This window comes from Ranitomeya variabilis, chromosome 4 (genome assembly GCF_051348905.1).
Source record: "Ranitomeya variabilis isolate aRanVar5 chromosome 4, aRanVar5.hap1, whole genome shotgun sequence".
NCBI classification, from domain to species: domain Eukaryota; kingdom Metazoa; phylum Chordata; class Amphibia; order Anura; family Dendrobatidae; genus Ranitomeya; species Ranitomeya variabilis.
This window is the reverse complement of record NC_135235.1, coordinates 773,393,710-773,416,502: the sequence shown is the minus strand read 5'-3', so window position 1 is coordinate 773,416,502 and position 22,793 is coordinate 773,393,710. Positions and strand designations below refer to the sequence as shown.

Sequence of the window (22,793 nt, the reverse complement as noted above, 5' to 3'; positions counted from 1 at the left end):
CTCTCTATCCTCCTCTTTTAGTATCCTGGTAAGCGGACTTGATCTTATTTATTACATACTCTATTCCTGTAACCAATATCTGATTACCTATTAGCCACTTGCCCTGGTTTTATGATATGGAAGGGTTTTCCCTTTGAAACTGTTATAGGAGCATTGAGAGAGGTGGGTGCCCCCCCATGTGTATATCATGGTATTTACTGTACACCTCTAAATGTTATTGCTAGTTTTAATTAATGATTTTGTTATAATAAAGTATCTTTTCTATATAATCATGCTCCAACTACCAAAACAGCGCCTGAGGGGCACCCAAGTGTGAAAGTCTTGCAGGGGCAGCCCGGGCACCATTCCAAAGCACTATCTGTAGTTCCTTCAGGAAATACCCATCTAGTTCTTATTATTATTCAGTCCGCACGTAATGCGGCCCGAACCGCTTCACTCACAGACTCCAGTGAGGTGTCATTTCGAAGCCAGCGTCCCCAAGAGGTGTGCTAAGTGTTTTTCGTGTCGATCGGATTTGTAGTTTTGGCGCAATTTGCGTTTGAAAATGTTTTTTCCCCTCATTGTAATGCATTTCAATAGGGAAATTTTCCCATAGGTTATAATGGCCGGGTTTCTGAGGCAATTTGAAATGTACCTGCCACCTGGCTGATTAGCTCATTGATATGCGCAGTCACGCCCAGTTACTATGCCAACGCCTGCGAACTGTATATGACCACACCAGCAGTTTTGCCAGATAATATCAGCTCTTAAAGTGATAGCACAGCACAATTTCAAAGCACTATCTGTAGTGTTATTATAACTATTGCCCCGCTCACCAAATCGGACCCAGAGTGGCGCCGCCCGCCAAATCGGACCCAGAGTGGCGCCGCCCGCCAAATCGGACCCAGAGTGGCGCCACCCGCCAAATCGGACCCAGAGTGGCGCCACCCGCCAAATCGGACCCAGAGTGGCACCGCCCGCCAAATCGGACCCAGAGTGGCGCCGAACGCCAAATCGGACCCAGAGTGGCGCCGCCCGCCAAATCGGACCCAGAGTGGCGCCGCCCGCCAAATCGGACCCAGAGTGGCGCCGCCCGCCAAATCGGACCCAGAGTGGCGCCAAACGCCAAATCGGACCCAGAGTGGCGCCGGCCGCCAAATCGGACCCAGAGTGGCGCCGCCCGCCAAATCGGACCCAGAGTGGCGCCGAACGCCAAATCGGACCCAGAGTGGCGCCGCCCGCCAAATCGGACCCAGAGTGGCGCCGCCCGCCAAATCGGACCCAGAGTGGCGCCGCCCGCCAAATCGGACCCAGAGTGGCGCCGCCCGCCAAATCGGACCCAGAGTGGCGCCGCCCGCCAAATCGGACCCAGAGTGGCGCCGCCCGTCAAATCGGACACAGAGTGGCGCCGCCCGCCAAATCGGACCCAGAGTGGCGCCACCCGCCAAATCGGACCCAGAGTGGCACCGCCCGCCAAATCGGACCCAGAGTGGCGCCGAACGCCAAATCGGACCCAGAGTGGCGCCGCCTGCCAAATCGGACCCAGAGTGGCGCCGCCCGCCAAATCGGACCCAGAGTGGCGCCGCCCGCCAAATCGGACCCAGAGTGGCGCCGGCCGCCAAATCGGACCCAGAGTGGCGCCGGCCGCCAAATCGGACCCAGAGTGGCGCCGCCCGCCAAATCGGACCCAGAGTGGCGCCGAACGCCAAATCGGACCCAGAGTGGCGCCGCCCGCCAAATCGGACCCAGAGTGGCGCCGCCCGCCAAATCGGACCCAGAGTGGCGCCGCCCGCCAAATCGGACCCAGAGTGGCGCCGCCCGCCAAATCGGACCCAGAGTGGCGCCGCCCGCCAAATCGGACCCAGAGTGGCGCCGCCCGCCAAATCGGACCCAGAGTGGCGCCGCCCGCCAAATCGGACCCAGAGTGGCGCCGCCCGCCAAATCGGACCCAGAGTGGCGCCGCCCCCCAAATCGGACCCAGAGTGACCCCGCCCCCCAAATCGGACCCAGAGTGACCCCGCCCCCCAAATCGGACCCAGAGTGACCCCGCCCCCCAAATCGGACCCAGAGTGGCCTCAACCCTGAGGGGCTACAACTACCAAACCAGTGCCTGAGGGGCACCCAAGTGTGAAAGTCTTGCAGGGGCAGCCCGGGCACCATTCCAAAGCACTATCTGTAGTTCCTTCAGGAAATACCCATCTAGTTGATATTGCCGCGTTCAGAATCGCTCGATCGATCAATATAAAAAAAGAAGAAAAAAAAGAAATTACATTTTTTTGGTCGCCGTAACATTGCATTAAAATGCAACAACGGGCGATCGTAAATGGTATCATTAAAAACCTCAGCTCCGCACACAAAAAATAAACCTTCTCTCAACCTGAGATTATGAAAAATGGAGATGCAACAGGTATTGGAAAATGGCGCAATTCTTTTATACCTAATAAAGAGGAGTTATTTTTACTGATAAATGTTTGTTTTGGGTCATTTATTTTCTGTTGGTGTTTGGTTTATCCTATAAACCTCCCATATAATATTCTCACCTTGAACGCACATCGCGCACATCATGTTTTTATACAATTTGTCAATATTATATATAGGTTCTCCCTGTCTGAGTTATTTTTGAAGGTCAACAAAATACGATTTTCCTGTAATTCATTTCTCACCCTCTAGGTATAATAATGGCTTTTCCCTGTGTGGGATTTTGCTGTTTATAAAGGTTGACAACTAGTTGGACAAGCCCTTCTCATTCCTCATGTTTGGTCCTGTTAAAATAAAAGTCCTCATACAAACCTCCCATGGTAGCGCCGTTTCACTGGTGTTGGCGCTTGTGTTCTTGGGTCTTCTGAGGTTTTTACGTCATGTGATCCCTGTGCCCAATCGGCGCTGACGTCACTGTCCACACCTTTGGACAAATCAAGCATCATGAGGCAGAGAGCAGCCGCAGCCCTGGCTTCCTGTTCATGGTCAATACGTCCGAAGGAAGGAACAGTGAAGCTGCCACTGATCGGGTGCAGGGCTCGTGTGATGTAACCACCTCACATAAGCCCCGGGACAGTGAGTCTCCACACCGCTGAAGTGGAGCCGGCACGGTGTTTTTATTTTAATGAGGCCAAACATGAGGAATGAGTTCACTGAGAAAAAAAATAAATAAATAAATAAATAATAATAATAAAATATATATATATATATATATATATATATATATATGTATATATATCGTATTTTGGACTACAAGACGCACCTAGGTTTTAGAGGAGGAAGTTAGGGAAAAAAATGAAGCAAGAAATGTGGTCAACTCTGTTCTTAATATCCCCTATCCTGGTATATATGGTCCCCTCACCCCATCCTGATACACATGGCCCCCTCATCCCTATCCTAGCAGGAATGATCACCCTCATCCCTATTCTGGTTTGATTGGCCCCCACCCCCATCCTGATATGCATGCCTTATCAGAAAACATGTAGAGTAGCTGCAGAGACACCATCACGTGTTTCTCAACGCAAGCAATGAATAGCCAGGCCTTTCCCCGGGAAGGAACAACCACGGGAAGGGCAGCATCCGATAAAGGAAAACATCCAATAAAGGAAAACCACCTATGCCAAGCACGGTATCCATCCACAGACAGCTGTTTCGGGGTTTTTGCCCCTCATCAGTGTGGAGTAGGAAACTGGGTGGTTTTCCTTTATTGGATGTTTTCCTTTATTGGATGCTGCCCTTCCCGTGGTTGTTCCTTCCCGGGGAAAGGCCTGGCTATTCACTGCTTGCGTTGAGAAACACGTGATGCTGTCTCCGCAGCTACTCTACATGCATTTGCATATTGGGGCAGTGTTCTGGATCACTGCGTTGAGAAACACGTGATGGTGTCTCCGCGGTGCTGGATGTTTTGGCCTCCCCGAGGTCAATCATCTGTACCTTCACAGCCTTTTACTAGGCACTGCTCCTAATAGCCAGTTTCCTACTCCACACTGATGAGGGGCAAAAACCCCGAAACAGCTGTCTGTGGATGGATACCATGCTTGGCATAGGTGGTTTTCCTTTATTGGATGTTTTCCTTTATCCGATGCTGCCCTTCCCGTGGTTGTTCCTTCCCGGGGAAAGGCCTGGCTATTTATTGCTTGCGTTGAGAAACACGTGATTGTGTCTCCGCAGCTACTCTTCATGCATTTGCATATTGGGGCAGTGTTCTGGATCACTGCGTTGAGAAACACGTGATGGTGTCTCCGCGGTGTTGGACGTTTTGGTCTCCCCGAGGTCAATCATCTGTACCTTATCAGAAAACATTACACTTACTTACCCGGAGCTCCCTCGCAACGTCCTGCTCCGATGCCAGCAGCTGCTTTATGCTTGTAAGCAGCACATGGCAGGGACGTCACAAGCAGAGCACAGCTGCCAGAGTACTCGTCGGGACTGTGCACAGAGAGCGGTGTGTACTCATTGCTCTTCAGTAGGGCACAGTGTCAGCCTCCGGCTTCCTGCTGCTGCCGGCGGTCACATGTGCCGCTACTTAAGAGAAATGAATTTTCATTGGATTTATTCATCAGGAGACTATTTACTATTAAACTATATTCAAGAGGGATTAGACAAAGATAACTCTAAAATCATGTATCATGTTATCCGAAACAGTCAGAAAACCAGCCACATATTGGCAGACCCCAGACCTCACACTATATACTTTGTAAGTTTATACGCCACTCCAGTGTCAGGAATAGATAGTATGTGACAATACAGTATATACCGCTCAGGGAACACTTAACTTTCAGAGATAATCTCCATATTCATACTAAATAATGCCACAGATCTTCCAGACATTATGATTGCACACATCCCTAGTCTTTGTAACGATATTGCCCTCATTCCTTGACAGACCGCAGCATGGCCATTAGTTAGAAGCTGCTATTGATCTTTGGAGCAGGTAAGTTTTCCCTGAGTGGTACATATTGGGCCGTCTGAAATACGTACGCTACTTACCTGGTAGCAGTGTTTTTTCAGGAGCCCATGACAGCACAAACGAGAAAGGGAATCTGCCCTTCAGGGACAGGAAACCTACAGACATAAAAAGGGCGGTACCTCTCTCCCACGTCAGTTGGTTCCAGAGCATGAGAGGACCACCTTGGTTAGTAACACAGATGCAGTATACAATTATATACATTTTATTATACGAGTGAACACGAGGGAATATAAGGGTGCTGTCATGGGCTCCTGAAAAAACACTGCTACCAGGTAAGTAGCGTACGTATTTATTCAGTCGCCATGACAGCACAAACGAGAGACTTTCAGAGAAAATAGGAAAGATTAGGGGGGGATAACAGCCTCAAGTACCCTTCTCCCAAACGTAAGGTCTGAGGAACTACCCAGATCTAATCTGTAGTGTTTAAGAAAGGTAGATGGAGAAGACCATGTGGCCGCCTTACATATGTCTTCTATCGATACTTCTGATCTCTCCGCCCATGACGATGCTACGGCCCTTGTGGAGTGTGCTTTTATACCGTCTGGAACTTCGTTGCCACCTGCGGTATAAGCGAGAGAGATCGCCTCCCTGATCCATCTGGCTAAGGTGTTTTTAGATACTCTAAGACCCTTCCTCACTCCCTGATAAGCTACAAACAAGGAGTTATCTCTTTTCCAATCATTCGATACAGAAATATATTTAAGGAGGCATCTTCTCACATCTAAAGAATGAAATCTACGTTCCTTATCATTGGTAGGATTAGAGCAAAACGAAGGTAGGACTACCTCTTGTAATCTATGGAATTTCGAAGCCACCTTTGGAAGATAGAGGGGATCAGGCTTCATGATTACTCTATCCTCCCTAAACTGCATGTATGGTGGATGTCTGGAAAGTGCCTGCAGATCACGAACCCTTCTTGCAGATGTGAGTGCGACCAAAAGGGCCGTTTTGATAGAAAGGATTTTTACAGGGATAGTATCGATAGGCTCGAATGGGGCTTGCGTTAAGGCTGAGAGTACCAGATTTAGGTCCCATGGGACTAACTTTTGTTTTATGATTGGTCTGGACCTAGTCACTGCTTTGAAAAACCTAGAAATCCAGTGATTGCTGGCCAAGTTAAAATTGTATAGCGCCCCCAGAGCCGATACTTGAACTCTGAGAGTACTTGTGGCCAGGCCCATCTCTAGACCTTTCTGTAAAAATTCAAGAACCTGATTTATACATGGTTTTTGGTCTATCTGAGCCCCTGTACATGATATGAATTTTCTCCACACTCTAACATAAATGTTTGTTGTAGCGGGTTTTCTACTCTTAAGGAGTGTGTTTATTAGATCCTGAGAGAATCCCTTCCTGCTTAGTAATGACCTCTCAAACTCCACGCCGCTAGATGTAAGTTGGCTATTCGCGGATGGAGGATCGGGCCTTGGGAGAGCAGATCTGGCCATTCTGGAAGAATCCATGGTTGGCCGAGAGACATTTTCCTCAGCCACGGGAACCACGCTCTTTTGGGCCAAAAAGAGGCTATTAAGATTACCCGGGCTCTGTCCTCCTGAATTTTCCTCAGAACTAATGGAATTAGGTTTAGAGGAGGGAAGGCATAAGCGAGACTGAAGTGCCATGATATCAGAAAAGCGTCTACTGCATGTGAGTTGTCTTTTGGATTTAGGGAGCCGAACTGTTGTAATTTTTTGTTCTCCCTGCTGGCAAAAAGGTCTATTTCTGGACAACCCCACATCCGTATGATCTGCTCGAAGATAGCTGGATTCAGCGACCACTCTCCCTGTCTGAGCACGTTGCGGCTTAGATAGTCGGCTTTGGTATTGAGACTTCCTTTTAAATGAAGAGCCGTTAGGGAGAGAAGATTTTCTCGGGCCATCTGAAAAATATGATTTGCGACCTTCATTAATGAACTGGATCGCGTACCTCCTTGACGATTAATGTAGGCCACGGTTACCCGGTTGTCCGATAACAGCCTGACGTGCCGACCCTGTAGGGGTATAAGGAACTTATTTAAGGTGTGATCTACGGCCAATAGCTCTTTCAGATTGGAGGATGAGTCCTGTTCAGACTGAGACCATAGCCCCTGAACCCAATCCTCCCCTAAGTGAGCTCCCCATCCCTTAGGGCTGGCATCCGTAGTCAATACTCTAGATACAGGATTTATCCAAGGAACCCCCCTACGAAGATTTGATGCGTGTGTCCACCAAACAAGTGAGCGCGTAGACTCCGCCGAAAGTGAAAATTTACTATTGAGGTGAGCTCATAGATGACGGGAATTGTGTAAGACGTCCCATTGTAGTGTCCTGGTGTGGAATTGCGCCCAGAGAACCGCCGGGATACAAGATGTGAGAGAACCCAAGAGAGACATAGCATTTCTTACAGACACTAAGGGGTTGTCAATTGCCCTAGTGACTAGATGCTGAATCTTAGCTACTTTTGAGTCCGGCAGGCGACATTCCTGTCGACTAGAGTCTATCACAAACCCCAGAAACTCCTGAGATTTTAGAGGCTGTAGACGCGATTTTTTCAGGTTGACAATCCAGCCTAGCCTGTGCAATGCCCTCATCACCTTTTCTAGCTGGTCCCTGCAATGTGACTCTGAATGACCCACAATTAGTAGATCATCAAGGTATGGGACTATTAGTATGTCCTGTTCATGCAGGTGTGCCATAACTTCCACCATAATTTTTGTGAACACCCGGGGTGCGACCGCGACTCCGAAGGGAAGCGCCCGATATTGAAAATGCTCTACCGTGCCGGCAAGTGAAACCGCCACCCTAAGAAATCTTTGATGTTCTACATGTATTGGAACATGGTAGTAAGCATCTTTGAGGTCCAAGACGACCACAAAGCAATGGTTAAAGAGTAATTTTATTGCTGTTTTAACCGATTCCATCTTGAAGGATGGAACCATCAAGAAATTGTTCAGGTCTTTCAAATTAATAATAGTGCGATATGAGCCGTCTGGCTTTTTGATCAGGAAAAGAGGGGAATAGAACCCCCCTACCTTCCTCTCCTGTAGGGACTCTGATTAGAACCTTCTTCTGTTGAAGTTCTCGGACCTCTGACTCCAGCGCCAGCTGCTCTGTAGAGGAGGAACGAACAGGTGTCAACATAAACTTGTCCCGAGGAATATGATAAAAATCGAACCTTAGGCCTTTTTCCACAATGCTCAAAATCCATGGACTGTTCGTGATCTGTGCCCAGGCCGGGTAGAAGGCCAAAAGCCTACCCCCCACCTGGACCTCCCGTCATTGTGGTTTCTTAGAATCTCGTGAAGGATTGAAGATAAATCCTTTACCCCTTCTCCTGTTGCTGTTGTATCTAGCAGACTCCCTGTTAGAATCTCTATATGACCTTCTGCGGTTAGACCAAGCTCTATTGTAGTCCCGTCTGTGGAAGGGTCTTCCAAGAAAAGGGAAGCGTTTTTTATTATCTCCCGCTTTCTCTAAAAGCTCATCTAGGACCGGGCCGAATAAATGAGCTCCATCACAGGGAATGCTACACAGCTTAGTTCTGGCCTGTAAGTCCCCTGACCAACATTTAATCCATAGCGCTCTCCGGGCTGCGTTGGATAATGCTGAGGATCTGGCGGCTAACCTGACCGAGTCCGCTGATGCGTCCGAAAGGAAAGCTGCAGCATCTTGGATTATGGGCATAGAGGATAATATTTCAGTCCTTGGAACTTTATCCTTGAGCTGATCTTCAAGGTGACCTAACCACACCATTAGGGACCAAGCCGTACAGGTGGCTGTTATAGCTGGTCTCAAGGATCCAGCCGAAGTCTCCCAGGCCCCTTTGAGGAAGATATCGGCTTTCCTATCTAAGGGGTCCTTTAGGTTCCCCAAATCATCAAAGGGAAGAGATGTTTTCTTGCACACCTTGGCAACTGCTGCATCTAGTTTCGGGACCTTATCCCAAGAGGATGAAGCCTCCTCCCCGAAAGGATATCTCCTTTTAAATGCTGGCAGAAGTGACCCCTTTCTCTCGGGCTTCTTCCACTCTTTTGAGATCAATGTCTTAATTTTGTCCACCACTGGAAAGGCCCTTCGGGATTTCCGCTCAATACCTCTGAACATTACGTCTTGAATAGAGCACTCTGACTGGGTGTCCTCTATCCCCATTGTACTGTTGACTGCTTTAACCAGATGGTTAACCCTATCAAGGGACAAACAGGCTCGACCAGATTCCATTTCCTCAGAGGAGGAAGAAGACGGGAGGGACCCTGAGCTGAGCTCCCCTGAGTCCGAACCCACTTCTGATACAGGGGATGACTTCCCAATTTCCGTTATACGAGATCTAGACCTCACAGAACTTCGGACTTCTTGTCTGACCATCTTCCTTATTGTAGAGGTCAGATCAGGAGCCTCTTCCTCAAGCAATCGTTGAACACAGGATTTACACAATCTCTTTTCGTGCCCATCCGGAAGCGGCTGCGCACATTCGGCACATTGCCTATGTTTGGCCTTAGATACACACTTTCTCCCCTAATAAGGAGAGAGGGAATATAAGGGGAACAATGATCAATACCTAAACATTCACGTAGATCACTTACCCCGCCAGTAATGAGTGGTACCGTATTCGGGGGGTCCTTCGAAGCCGACAAACTTTTACGGCCTGAGGACTTTGATGATCGGGACTCTTTAGCTCCACCAGCACGACTATCATTAGCACGTCGCTGGGAGCTCCTCAAAGGCTTTTCTGCCTGAGGCTGCTCTAGTGGCTGCTGTTGCTCACTGCTCTGCGCTGTTCCTTCCGGCGACTCCATGATGGATAGACGGTCAGGAACACGCTGTAGCCCACGTGCACGCCTTAAAAACCCCCTAGGTACCGCCCCCAGCCGGGGCCAGCAGGGAATACTTCAGGTGTCCGCCGCCCGGACCTGCCGATTGGTTCCGGTCCGCCGCCCGAGCCGTGTCTCAGCGCCGGAGACCTCGAGGACCAACCCCCTTCAAAACGCCGGGCGCCGCCATTAGCCGGGCAGAAAGCGCCACCGCGCATGCCCGGCCGCGTCATCCACCCGCGCAGCCCGCCGCGTCATCCGGACACGCCCCTTCCGGTCGCGGCTGCGGCGCAGGGAGTAGACACGCCGGACAAGGATGGCCCCACTCCCCAGCCGATGTCGGCACCAGCGCAGGTGGTGGCAGACCCCAGGTTCCAGCAGACACGACCCTACGAGAACCTTATACTCACCAGGCGCGGACACCGCAGAAGCTAGCTCATCCACACCAGAGCCGCTTCCTCCTGCTGTCACCTACACGAACAGTCCCCCTGCCGTGTGGTGCCTCCATCCACCTGACCAGGCCGAGGTAGGGGACCCCCGCTACCTGTACCGGTCTGTCAGGAGTGGGACCTTCATTCTTCGACCTTCTTCATGAGGCCAGCCTGAAGAGGTTCCCCTGTCAGGGACAGGAAACCAAACTGACGTGGGAGAGAGGTACCGCCCTTTTTATGTCTGTAGGTTTCCTGTCCCTGAAGGGCGGATTCCCTCTCTCGTTTGTGCTGTCATGGCGACTGAATAAAACGGAGTTTATTCTAGGACAATTTGTCTGCACTACTAATTAACAGCTGTTACAATACCAAACTAGGGCAGTCCCTATAGGAGGAAAACAGAAGAATTATACTGTATTTGTCACATACGATCTATTCCTGACACTGGAGTGGCTTATAAACTTACGAAGTATATAGTTTGAGGTCTGGGATCTGCCAATATGTGGCTGGTTTTCTGACTGTTTCGGATAACATGATTTGATTTTATTTTGTCTAGTCTCACTTGAATATAGGTCAATATTAAATAGTCTCCTGATGAGTCGCCTTTGGTGAGGACGATGAAACTCGTAGAAATGAGAGGCTTGTAGAGTGAGTGTGTATACGTCACCTCATCCTATATACTGAACTGTGGGGTACGTGTTTTTTTCTATTAGTCACCTACTGAATAATCTTCAGGGGGTGAATTATGGGTATAGTTTTACATCTGGAATTAATAAAGTTTAGTTTCATCCTTTTGTCAGCAAACATGAGGAATGACAAGAGACAACCCATTTTGGAAGATTCAATTTTGGTTAAAACTATTCCAACATTATGAACATAAATAAGGCCTCTCCCCTATGTGACGTCTCTGATGTTTATTAACAGTTGATTTCCAAGTAAAATATTTCCCACATTAAGAAAATGTAAAAGGCTTCTCCTCTGTGTGACTGCTCTGATGTCTAACAAGAAGCACTTTCCATTTAAAACATTTCCCACATTCTGAACAGGAAAATGGTTTCTCCCCTGTGTGAGTTCTCTGGTGACTAACTAAATATGATTTCTGGATAAAACATTTCCCACATTCTGAACATTTATTTAATCAAATTATCTTTTATGTATTCTTATATGATGTTTAAATATATGTTAAACAGTGATTGAAAAGAACAAAGGAACAGAAATCAGAGTCGGATATCGAGATTTTCTATGTATGCAATAACATTGTCATTTCCAGAATAGAAATCATTCTTGTCACCAGTATAAGATCTGAGGGGACATTCCTCGACAATGTGCTGAATTGTTTGATGGTCAGCTCCACAGTCACAGGCAGGAGAGTCAGATTTTCCTCACTTATGCATAAGATCTGCACAGACACCAAAGTTTGTTCTGATACGATTCAAAGTGACCCAGGTTTTCCTTGGCAGATTGAAGCCTGGTGGTGGATTTTGAAAGTGAGGAAACGTTTGAGGCTCACCGTCTACTGCACTGACCCAAAGTTCACGCCATTTCTCTTCTAAATTGAAATCATGTTCATACAGGGTAATTGCGGTTCGGATGAGTGGATGTCTTGATTTCAGTCGCTGTATTTGAACATCTTGGATATTTTGATGTATTGGGACATTCTGAACAGGAAAAATGATTCTCCCCTGTGTGAGTTCTATGGTGCCTAACCAAATCTGATTTCTGGATAAAACATTTCCCACATTCTGAACAGGAAAAAGGCTTCTCCCCTGTGTGAGTTCTCCAGTGCTTAACAATTTGCCTTTTCTGGTTAAAACATTTTCCACATTCTGAACAGGAAAAAGGCTTCTCCTCTTTGTGAACTATCTGGTGACTAACAAGATTCCATTTCTGGTTAAAACATTTCCCACATTCTGAACAGGAAAAAGGCTTCTCCCCTGTGTGAGTTCTGTGGTGCCTAACCAAATCTGATTTATGGATAAAACATTTCCCACATTCTGAACAGGAAAAAGGCTTCTCCTCTTTGTGACTGCTCTGATGTCTAACAAGAAGCCGCTTTTTGTTAAAACATTTCCCACATTCTGAACAGGAAAAAGGCTTCTCCCCCGTGTGAGTTCTATGGTGATTAACCAAATCTACTTTCCATTTAAAACATTTCCCACATTCTGGACAGGAAAAAGGCTTCTGCCCTGTGTGAGTTCTCTGGTGACTAACAAGATGACATTTCTGGTTAAAACATTTCCCACATTCTGAACAGGCAAAAGGTTTTTCCCCTGTGTGGGTTCTTTGATGGCTATCAACATTTTTTTTCCATTTAAAACATTTTCCACATTCTGAACAGGAAAAAGGCTTCTCCCCTGTGTGAATTCTCTGGTGATTAACCAAATCTGATTTCCGGTTAAAACATTTCCCACATTCTGAACAGGAAAAAGGCTTCTCTCCTGTGTGAGTTCTATGGTGAATAACAAGATTCCCTTTCAGGCTAAAACATTTCCCACATTCTGAACAGGAAAATGACTTATTTGCTTTAGGAGCAGCTTGTTTTTTAATGCCTCTTTTGTGACTTTGATTTTCCTTAGTATTCAGTAATGAATCAGAAGATGGGACCTGTTTCATAGGATCAGATGACAGATCTTTGCTGTGAATGGATGATGATATATCTGGAGTAACAGCAATCAGTTCAGTTGTATCTTGTAGGATCTCAAGATCATCAGATTTAAAAACTGAAGAGGTCATCTGTCCCTCTGTACTCCTGGTACAGCCATCTGCTAAGAGAAAAATAAAATATCCTTGAATTTTATATTGTTGAACATTTCTACTTAAACTGTCAATAAAAATGGCAAGCTACAATCCCTGGCAAAAATTATGGAATCACCGGCCTTGGAGGATGTCCATTCAGTTGTTTAATTTTGTAGGAAAAAAACACAACTTTCTGGCTTTAAACAACAATAAAAGAAATCAAGAACAAAAAATGTGGTAGTCAGTATTGGTTACTTTTTTTTAACCAAGCATAGGTGAAAAATTATGGAATCACTCAATTCTCAGGAAAAAATTATGGAATCACCCTGTAAATTTTCATACCCCAAAATAACACCTGCATCAAATTAGATCTGCTCATTATTCTGCATCTAAAAAGGAGATCTGTTGCACCAAGTGGACTTAATAAAATTAATAAAATATAACAATAAAATTGTCCTTTTGGAATTTTGTTTTTAAAAATCTCACCACAATTATCAAAACTAGTACCTTATTAGAAGAATCCATTAAAGAAAAAATAATCCCAAAAGGAGAATTTTATTGTTATATTTTATTAATTTTATTAAATTTACATTTTAAAAAAACATTATTTAATAAATAATTGCAAATATACATGAATTTTATATAGAAGGGTGTTGGCCGATTCCATTCATCAGGAACAACTTCTCTCGTGGCGAGATGTATAGTGGAGGGAGCAGAATGGGGATTGTTTATACCACCAAACAAGTTCTTGTCCCGCCATTTTGCACACATTTTCTTTTTTCTTTTTATTTTTTCTTCCGTCCTGGACTCTGAAAAATGATTGAAACTGTATTAAATTGTTCATCAATTGTAATCATGATATCAACGATTCACAAACATGTTAAAAACAGCTTATTCTAATGTAATATGGCTTTTTTGAACTTTGACATTGTCTGTCACATGTCAGAAGATTGTTTGGCGCCGTTTTTTGAATTTTGTATGTATATAAGCGAGGCAACAGTACGATGTGCCATATCTTTGTGTGGAAACTTCCTGAAGAAGAAGCCATGAGCTTCGAAACGTGTTGAATAAACCACCCGAACACCTTACAACTATATCTGGATTCATTATTTGTCACAGCAGCGCAGATTTTATCCACATTCATCTATTATAACGTCTCTAAGAGGTCGCAGCGCCGACCTGTGGATCTGCAGCAGCTGACAAATTACACGCCTTTACTTTGCACCATCAGGTGAGCAGTTCTCTCATAATTCTTTAAGAGCAGTCCTGAGGATAAGACCCTATTTGCGCTTTTTTGTCTCCTATTCTTCTATACTACCAAGTGGACTGACATGAATCATGGCTCCAACAGGAGAGATGTCAACTGAAACAAAGGAGAGGATTATCAAACTCTGAGGGTAAATCATCACGCAATGTTGCAAAAGATGTTGGTTGTTCACAGTCAGATGTGTCTAAAATCTGGACCAAATGCAAACAACATGGGACGGTTGTTAAAGGCAAACATACTGGTAGACCAAGGAAAACATCAAAGAGTCAAGACCGGAAACTTCAAGCAATATGTCTCCAAAACAGGAAATGCACAACAAAACAAATGAGGAACGAATGGGAGGAAACTGGAGTCAACGTCTGTGACCGAACTGTAAGAGACCATTTAAAGGAAATGGGATTTACTGTACATACAGAAAAGATAAACGAAAGCCATCATTAACACTTAAACAGAAAAAACAAGGTTACAATGGGCTAAGGAAAAGCAATCGTGGACTGTGGATGACTGGATGAAAGTCATATTCAGTGATGAATCACAAATCTGCATTGGGCAAGGTGATGATGCTATAAATTTTGTTTGGTGCCGTTCCAATGAGATTTATAAAGATGACTGCCTGAAGAGAACATGCAAATTTCCAGAGTCATTGATGATATGGGGCTGCATGTCAGGTAAAGGCACTGGGGAGATGGCTGTCATTACACCTTCAATAAATGCACAAGTTTATGTTGATATTTTGGACACTTTTCTTATCCCATCAATTGAAAGGATGTTTGGGGATGATTAAATAATTTTTCAAGATGAAAATGCATCCTGCCATAGAGCAAAAACTGTGAAAACATTCCTTGAAAAAACAGACACATAAGGTCAATGGAATGGCCTGCAAATAGTCCAGATCTCAATCCAGTTGAAAATCTTTGGTGGAAGTTGAAGAAAATGGTCCATGACAAGGCTCCAACCTGCAAAGCTGATCTGGCCACAGCAATCAGAGAAAGTTGGAGCCACACTGATGAAGAGTCCTGTGTGACACTCATTAAGTCCATGCCTCAGAGACTGAAAGCTGTAATAAAAGCCAGAGGTGGTGCAACAAAATACTAGTTGTTAGAATCTGTTTTGTTTTTGACCATCCACCATCTTGTTGTGGTTTTCTGTCTGCTGTTTTTTTCCCCTAGTGCAGGGTTGCCTTAGGTCAGGTGATTATATCACCCTTTTTTACCCAGTACCTGCCTCCCATTCCTTGCTGGACAACAGTGTTAATCCGCTAGAGTTCTGGCTAGGTGCTTTGATAGCTTTCTGTGTTTGATATTGCGCAGTTCTGGGATCTCTGGTTCTGCTATCTTTAGTTTCTGTTTTCAGTTGGTTTCTGCAGCTGTCTCTGTGTTTTCTATTAGGAGGTGACCTGTTTTTATATCCAGCCCTTAGATCTTTCAGGGACCTCCTTCCCCCTATCTATAGGTCTTTACTGAGATTAACCTAGGATCTTCAGTGGGTCTATTCGCAAGGAATATGTCGCCCACTCAGTCTTAGGGCATCAGCCTAGTCTCAGTGCAGGGTCAGTTTTCACCTTTCTATCCTAGTTCTGTGTTGCAGTTCTGTAACACTGGTGATGTTTTGGAGTGTTTTTTTGTTTGTTTTTCATGATTCCATAATTTTTTCTTCAGAATTGAGTGATTCCATAATTTTTCCCCTATGCTTAGTTAAAAAGTAACCATAACTGACTACCACATTTTTTGTTCTTGATTTCTTTTAGTGTTTCTTAAAGCCAGAAAGTTGCCATTTGAAATGACTGTAGTTTTGTGCTATGTCTGTGATCTCCTTTTTTTTTCTACAAAATTAAACAACTGAATGAACATCCTCCAAGGCCAATGATTTCATAATTTTTGCCAGAGGTTGTATGTGAAAAACTTTAATTTATTTACCAAGACAATGACAGTTCACAGTCTAATAGAAAACCATGTTTGATGAACCAGTAGTGCGCGGTGTTCAACAGTTTGTTCATTCTGCCTCCCAAATATCGAATAAAAAGAAACCAATCAATGTTATGTAGGCGCAAAAAATACCAATTCTCATCTCACAAAAAACAAGTCCCCACTCAGGTCTATCATCTGTCAATGGAAAAACAGAGGATCCCACACAACTAGTGGCTCAAAGGCTGTTGAAAAGTAACAGCATTTCTTTAAACCAATCCAGCAAAATCCGCTCTCACTTCTGAGTCTTGCAGTGTGTTCAAACAACATTTAGGATCCTTGTATTTAGCAATATTATATTGAGAAGAATCCACTTAATCTGTGGTGTGTGTCTCCTGGAGCACAATCTGCGCACTATGTGCTTGGTAATAAAATAGGAAATGTGTAATTTTCACATCCACTTCGTGCTAATTTCTGGAAAGTGGCTGTGGAGTCAACATATTCACTCCTCCTACACACGTGGTCAAAATTGTTGATACCCCTCGTTTAACCCCTTTCTGTCATTGGACGTACTATTCCATCCATGTGGGGTGGGCCCTACTTCCCAAGGACGGAATAGTGAGTCCAGAGCGATCAGCCGCGCTCACGTGGGGAGTGCGGCCGGGTGTCAGCTGACTATCGCAGCTGACATCCGGCACTATGTGCCAGGAGCGGTCACGGACCGCCCCGACACAATAACCCCGGTACACTGCGATCAAATATGATCGCAGTGTTCCGGCGGTATAGGGAAGCATCGCAATGTGATCGCGTTGCTCTGAGGGTCTCTTAGTCTACGTTCACATTTGCGGTCAGCGCCGCAGCGTCGCCGCATGCATCATGCACCCCTATATTTAACATGGGGGCGCATGGACATGCGTCGCACTTGCGTTTTGCGCCGCATGCTTCACTGCGGCACACGCGTCCGGGCGCAGAGGACGCAGCAAGTTGCATTTTTGCTGCGTCCAAAATCAATGAAAAAAAGGACGCATGCGGCGCAAAACGTAGCGTTGTGCATGCGTTCACATTTGCGTTGTGCGTTGCGTCGCCGACGCTGCGGCGCACAACGCAAATGTGAACGTAGCCTTACCTCCTCCTCGCTGCAGCGGGCACAGATCCAAAATGGCCGCGGCATCCGGGTCCTGCAGGGAGGTGGCTTCACAGCGCCTGCTCAGTGAAGGCGCTGGTAAGCCTGGAGCTGTGCATGTCAGATCGCCGATCTGGCACAGTGCTGTGCAAACTGTCAGATCGGTGATCTTACACTATAACATGATGCCCCCCCGGGGCAATGTTATATTGTAAAAAAAAAAAATATGCACATGTGTAAGAAAAATAAAAAAAAAAAATCCCCCCCCCCAAAAAATATATATATATATATATACATTGTTCCTATAAATATATTTCTTTATCTAAATAAAAAAAAACTATAAAAGTACACATATTTAGTATCGCCAAGTCCGTAACGGCCCGACCTATAAAACTGCCCACTGGTTAACCCCTTCAGTGAACACCGTAAAAAAAAAAAAAAAACCAACGCTTTATTATCATACCGCCAAACAAAAAGTGGAATAACACGCGATTAAAAAGACGGATATAAATAACCATGGTACCGCTAAAAACGTCATCTTGTCCCGCAAAAAACGAGCTGCCAGACAGCATCATCAAAGAAAAAATAAAAAAGTTATATAGTCCTCAGAATAAAGCGATGCAAAAATAATAATTTTTTCTATAAAATAGTTTTTATCGTATAAAAGCGCCCAAACATAAAAAAATGATATAAAAGAGGTATTGCTGTAATCGTACTGACCCGAAGAATAAAACTGCTTTATCCATTTTACCAAACGTGGAACGGTATAAACGCCTCTCCCAAAAGAAATTCATGAATAGCTGGTTTTTGGTCATTCTGCCTCACAAAAATCGGAATAAAAAGCAATGAAAAAATGTCACATGCCCAAAAATGTTACCATTAAAAACATCAACTCGTCCCGCAAAAAACAAGACCTCACATGACTCTGTGGATCAAAATATAGAAAAATTATAGCTCTCAAAATGTGGTAACGCAAAAAATATTTTTTGCAATAAAAAGCGTCTTTCAGTGTGTGACGGCTGCCAATCATAAAAATTTGCTAAAAAAACAGCTATAAAAGTAAATCAAACCCCCCTTCATCACCCCCTTAGTTAGCGAAAAATTAAAAAAATGTATTTATTTCCATTTTCCCATTAGGGTTAGGGCTAGGGTTAGGGCTAGGGTTGCTGCTAGGGTTAAGGCTACAGATAGGGTTGGGGCTAAAGTTAGGGTTAGGGTTGGGGCTAAAGTTAGGGTATGTGCACACGTCCGGATTTCTTGCAGAAATTTCCTGAAGAAAACCGGAAATTTTCTGCAAGAAATCCGCATTTTTTTTTTTGCGTTTTTTTTCCGTTTTTTTCTAGCATTCTGCAAGCGTAATTAGCTTGCATAATGCTAGCATTTTCCAAGCGATCTGTAGCATCGCTTGGAAAACTGACTGACAGTTGGTCACACTTGTCAAACATAGCGTTTGAAAACCCTATGCAGCATCTATAGTAAAAGATAGAATGTTTATAAATAATAAAAAAATTAAAAAATGGTTATACTCACCTGCAGGCGTCTGTTCCTATAGATGCCGGTGTGGTTCAGGACCTTCCATGACGTCGCGGTCACGTGAGCGGTCACATGACCGGTCTCGACCAATCACAAGACCGCGACATCATCGCAGGTCCTTCACTGCACACCAGCTATAGAAACCGAAGCGGCAGCATGCAGCGGAGAGGCGGGAAGACATCGAAGGTGAGTATATGACTATTTTTTATTTTAATTCTTTTTTTTTGACCAATTATATGGTGCCCAGTCCATGGAGGAGAGTCTCCTCTCCTCCACCCTGGGTACCAACCGCACATAATCTGCTTACTTCCCGCATGGTGTGCACAGCCCCGTGCGGGAAGTAAGCAGATCAATGCACTCCTAGGTGTGCGGAATCCCCTGAAATTCCGCATTTTAATGAACATGTTGCTTTTTTTCCCGCGATGCGATTTTTTCGCGGAAAAAAAGGCTACATTTGCACAAAAAATGCGGAATACACTGAAAATAATGGGAGGCATATGTTAGCATTTTTTTCGCGTTTTTTCGCTATAAAAACGTGATAAAAACGCGAAAAAAACGCGAAAAATACTGAACGTGTGCACATGGCCTTAGGGTTAGGGTTTAGATTACATTTATGTTTGGGAATAGGGTTGGGATTAGGGTTAGGGGGTGTGTCAGGGTTAGGGGTGTGGTTAGGGTTACCGGGTTAGGGATGTGTTTGGATTAGGGTTTCAGTTATACTACGGGGGTTTCCATTGTTTAGGCACATCAGGGGCTCTCCAAACGCGACATGGCGTCCGATCTCAATTCCAGCCAATTCTGCGTTGAAAAAGTAAAACAGTGCTCCTTCCCTTCCGAGCTCTCCCGTGTGCCCAAACAGGGGTGTACCCCAACATATGGGGCATCAGCGTACTCAGGACACATTGTACAACAAGTTTTGGGGTCCAATTTCTCCTGTTACCCTTGGAAAAATACAAAACTGGGGGCTAAAAAATAATTTTTGTGGAAAAAAAAAGATTTTTTATTTTCACGGCTCTGCGTTGTAAACTGTAGTGAAACACTTGGGGGTTCAAAGTTCTCACAATACATCTAGATAAGTTCCTTGGGGGGTCTAGTTTCCAATATGGGGTCACTTGTGGGGGGTTTCTACTGTTTAGGTACATTAGGGGCTCTGCAAACGCAAAGTCACACCTGCAGACTAGGGTTGAGCGAAACGGATCGGTCATTTTCAAAAGTCGCCGACTTTTGGCAAAGTCGGGTTTCATGAAACCCGATCCGATTCCAGCGTGGGATCGGCCATGCGGTACACGATCTTCGCGCCAAAGTCGCGTTTCCCATGACGCTTTCAGCGCCATTTCTCAGCAATGAAGGAGGACGCAGAGTGTGGGCAGCGTGATGACATAGGTCCTGGTCCCCACCATCTTAGAGAAGGGCATGGCAGTGATTGGCTTGCTTTCTGCGGCGTCACAGGGGCTATAAAGGGGCGTGCATGCCGACCGCCATCTTACTGCTGCTGATGTGAGCGTAGGGAGAGGTTGCTGCCGCTTCATCAGAAGCAGGGATAGCATTAGGCAAGGTAAATTGACCCCACAACCGCTTGTGCTGTAGCGATTTCCACTTTCCAACACCACCTTTTCTTTTTGGGACAGTGGAGGCTCGATTTCTCTTCATCAGCTCTGTAGCTTATAAGGCTCCCTGATCGCTGCGTTGCTGTGTGTACGCCGCTGTGCAAACCAACTGCTTTTTTCAAAGCACAAATCCTGTTGCTCCTTCCTTTCTGCACAGCTATCTTGTTTGTTTGTCCACACTTTTGACTTGTGTGCAGCAGTCCTTTTTATTGCGGCCTGACATACTTTTCTGAGATTACTGTAGGGAGATAGTAATTGTAGTACAGTCCCTTTTTTTTTTTGGGTTATATCTCTTCAAGCCACTTTCTGCCACTAAAAATATACTCTAATACAGTGGCCCAGATTTATTCACAATTCTCCCAGAAAAAAAATAAAAGTGGGAGATTAAGATTGGCAAATCTGCATCAGTGCCAGTCCTGTGTGTGGCATCTGTCTTTCATTTTCTGCCACAGAAAACCTACTGTATAACAGTGGGCCTGATTAAATCACTTGTCTCACATACTGTATCCCCCCCAAAAAATAAAATAAAGGGAGAATAATCTTGCCAAACCTGTGCATCTGTGCGAGTGCTGTCTGTGGTATCCGTCAGTCATTTTGTGCCACAGGTACTATACCGTGATATAGTGGGCCTGATTCAATCCCTTGTCTCCCATATAAAAAAAAGAGGGACATTTCTATTGCCAGTGTGTGCATCTGTGTCAGTCCTGTCAGTGTCATATCTGCCAGCCTCTTTCTGCCAATCAAACAGTGTAGTGTAATACAGTGGGCCTGATTTTTCACTGCATTCTCCCACCCAAAAAAAGGGACATTTCTTTTGCCAGTGTGTGCATCTGCGTCATTCCGGCTAATGCCATATCTGCCAGCCTCTTTCTGCCAATCAAACTGTGTATTGTGTAATACAGTGGGCCTGATTTTTCCCTGCATTCTCCCACACATAAAGAGGGACATTTCTATTGCCAGTGTTTTTATCTGCGTCACTCCTGTTACTGCCAGTCTGCCATATCTGCCAGCCTCTTTTTGCCAATCAAACAGTGTAGTGTAATTTAGTGGGCCTGATTTTTCACTGCATTCTCCCACCCAAAAAAAGGGAGATTTAAATTCACAACAAGTTCACGTACACCTTGTACCTGGTTTTAAAGGACCACATAACGGTTGTTAGTTTGGTAACATTTTTCCAAGAATGAGGAAGTCTGGTGGAAGAGGTCGTGGCCATGGGCGTTCATTGCCAGCTGGTAATGATGGTAGTGGTGGTGGTCGTGGAGCATCAGGTGGTCGTGGGAAAAGCAATATAGCCCCTAAGTCTCGAGTTGTTGAGCCAGCGTCATCGTCTGGCTACACAAGGCCTCGAAGGCTCCCTTTTCTGGGAGTAGGAAAACCGCTTTTGAAGCCGGAGCAGGAGAAACAAGTATTGGTTTTCATTGCTGACTCTGCCTCTAGCTCTTTCGCCTCCTCCTCGGAAAGTGCCAAATGTCAGAGCAGTGCATCGTCAGTGGATGCTCCCGGTCAGGAACAAGTCGCTTCCTTGTGTCCTTCACCCAGAACAACAGTGAAGGATGTGTCAGGCGACACAACTTGTTACTCCATGGAGCTCTTTACACATACCGTGCCTGGGTTAGAAAGGGAAATTGTTAACAGGCCATGCCCATTACAAGATGAATCGGACATGGAGTGCACAGATGCACAGCCAGATTATTATGCTGTTCCTTTGACTCAGATCAGAACATTGCCCTCGCATTGTACTGATACAGAATCTGACCCCGATGAGACTATGGAGCCCCGTCATGAACGCTATAGCACCGGCTTACACGGTGACCCAGAGGAAGGTGCACAGGACATAGAAGAGGAGGTCATAGATGACCCAGTTGTTGACCCCGATTGGCAGCCATTGGAGGAACAGGGTGCAGGCGGCAGTAGCTCTGAAGCGGAGGAGGAGGAGCCGCAGCAGTCATCAACATCGCAACAGGTTCCATCTGGCAGGCCCGTATCTGGCCAAAAACATGTGGCAAAACCAAAACCAGTTGTAGGACAGCGTGGCCATCAGGTTAAAGTAGCTCAGTGTGCAATGCCTGAAAAGGTATCCGATAGGAAGAGAGCAGTCTGGAATTTTTTTAACCAAGATCCCAATGATCAGCGCAAAGTCATCTGTAAGAAATGCTCAAGGACCTTCAGCAGAGGTCAGAATGTTAAAAATGTAAATACAAGTTGCATGCATAGACATTTAACCACCATGCACTTGCAAGCCTGGACAAACTACCAAACGTCCCTTAACGTTGTAGCACCCTCTCACAATGAAGCTAGTCAGCAACGCGACATCCCTTCCCTCACTGTAAGCCCACCGTTTACCACACCACCTGCAGGTAATGTGAAGGTTTCGTCGCAATGACAAAGCAGTCATCATGGAATCACCAGGTTCGTGGTAGCAAAAACTGTATGTAGGGCAACAGCAAGAATACCATCACCAACCTTCTCTCAGTCACCCACGTCC

General features: G+C 45.5%; 1 protein-coding gene across 1 annotated transcript in view; it reads right to left on the bottom strand.

Annotated features, from left to right (window-relative positions):
* Nucleotides 1-11,040: 11,040 nt before the first annotated feature.
* Nucleotides 11,041-22,793, bottom strand: part of LOC143766953 (uncharacterized) — a 57,122-nt gene continuing 45,369 nt past the window's right edge. The window contains exon 7 of the mRNA XM_077254972.1: nt 11,041-12,903. Within this exon, the coding sequence (XP_077111087.1) occupies nt 11,705-12,903 (1,199 nt within the window). The 3' untranslated portion in view covers nt 11,041-11,704. The remainder of the gene's footprint in view (nt 12,904-22,793) is intronic.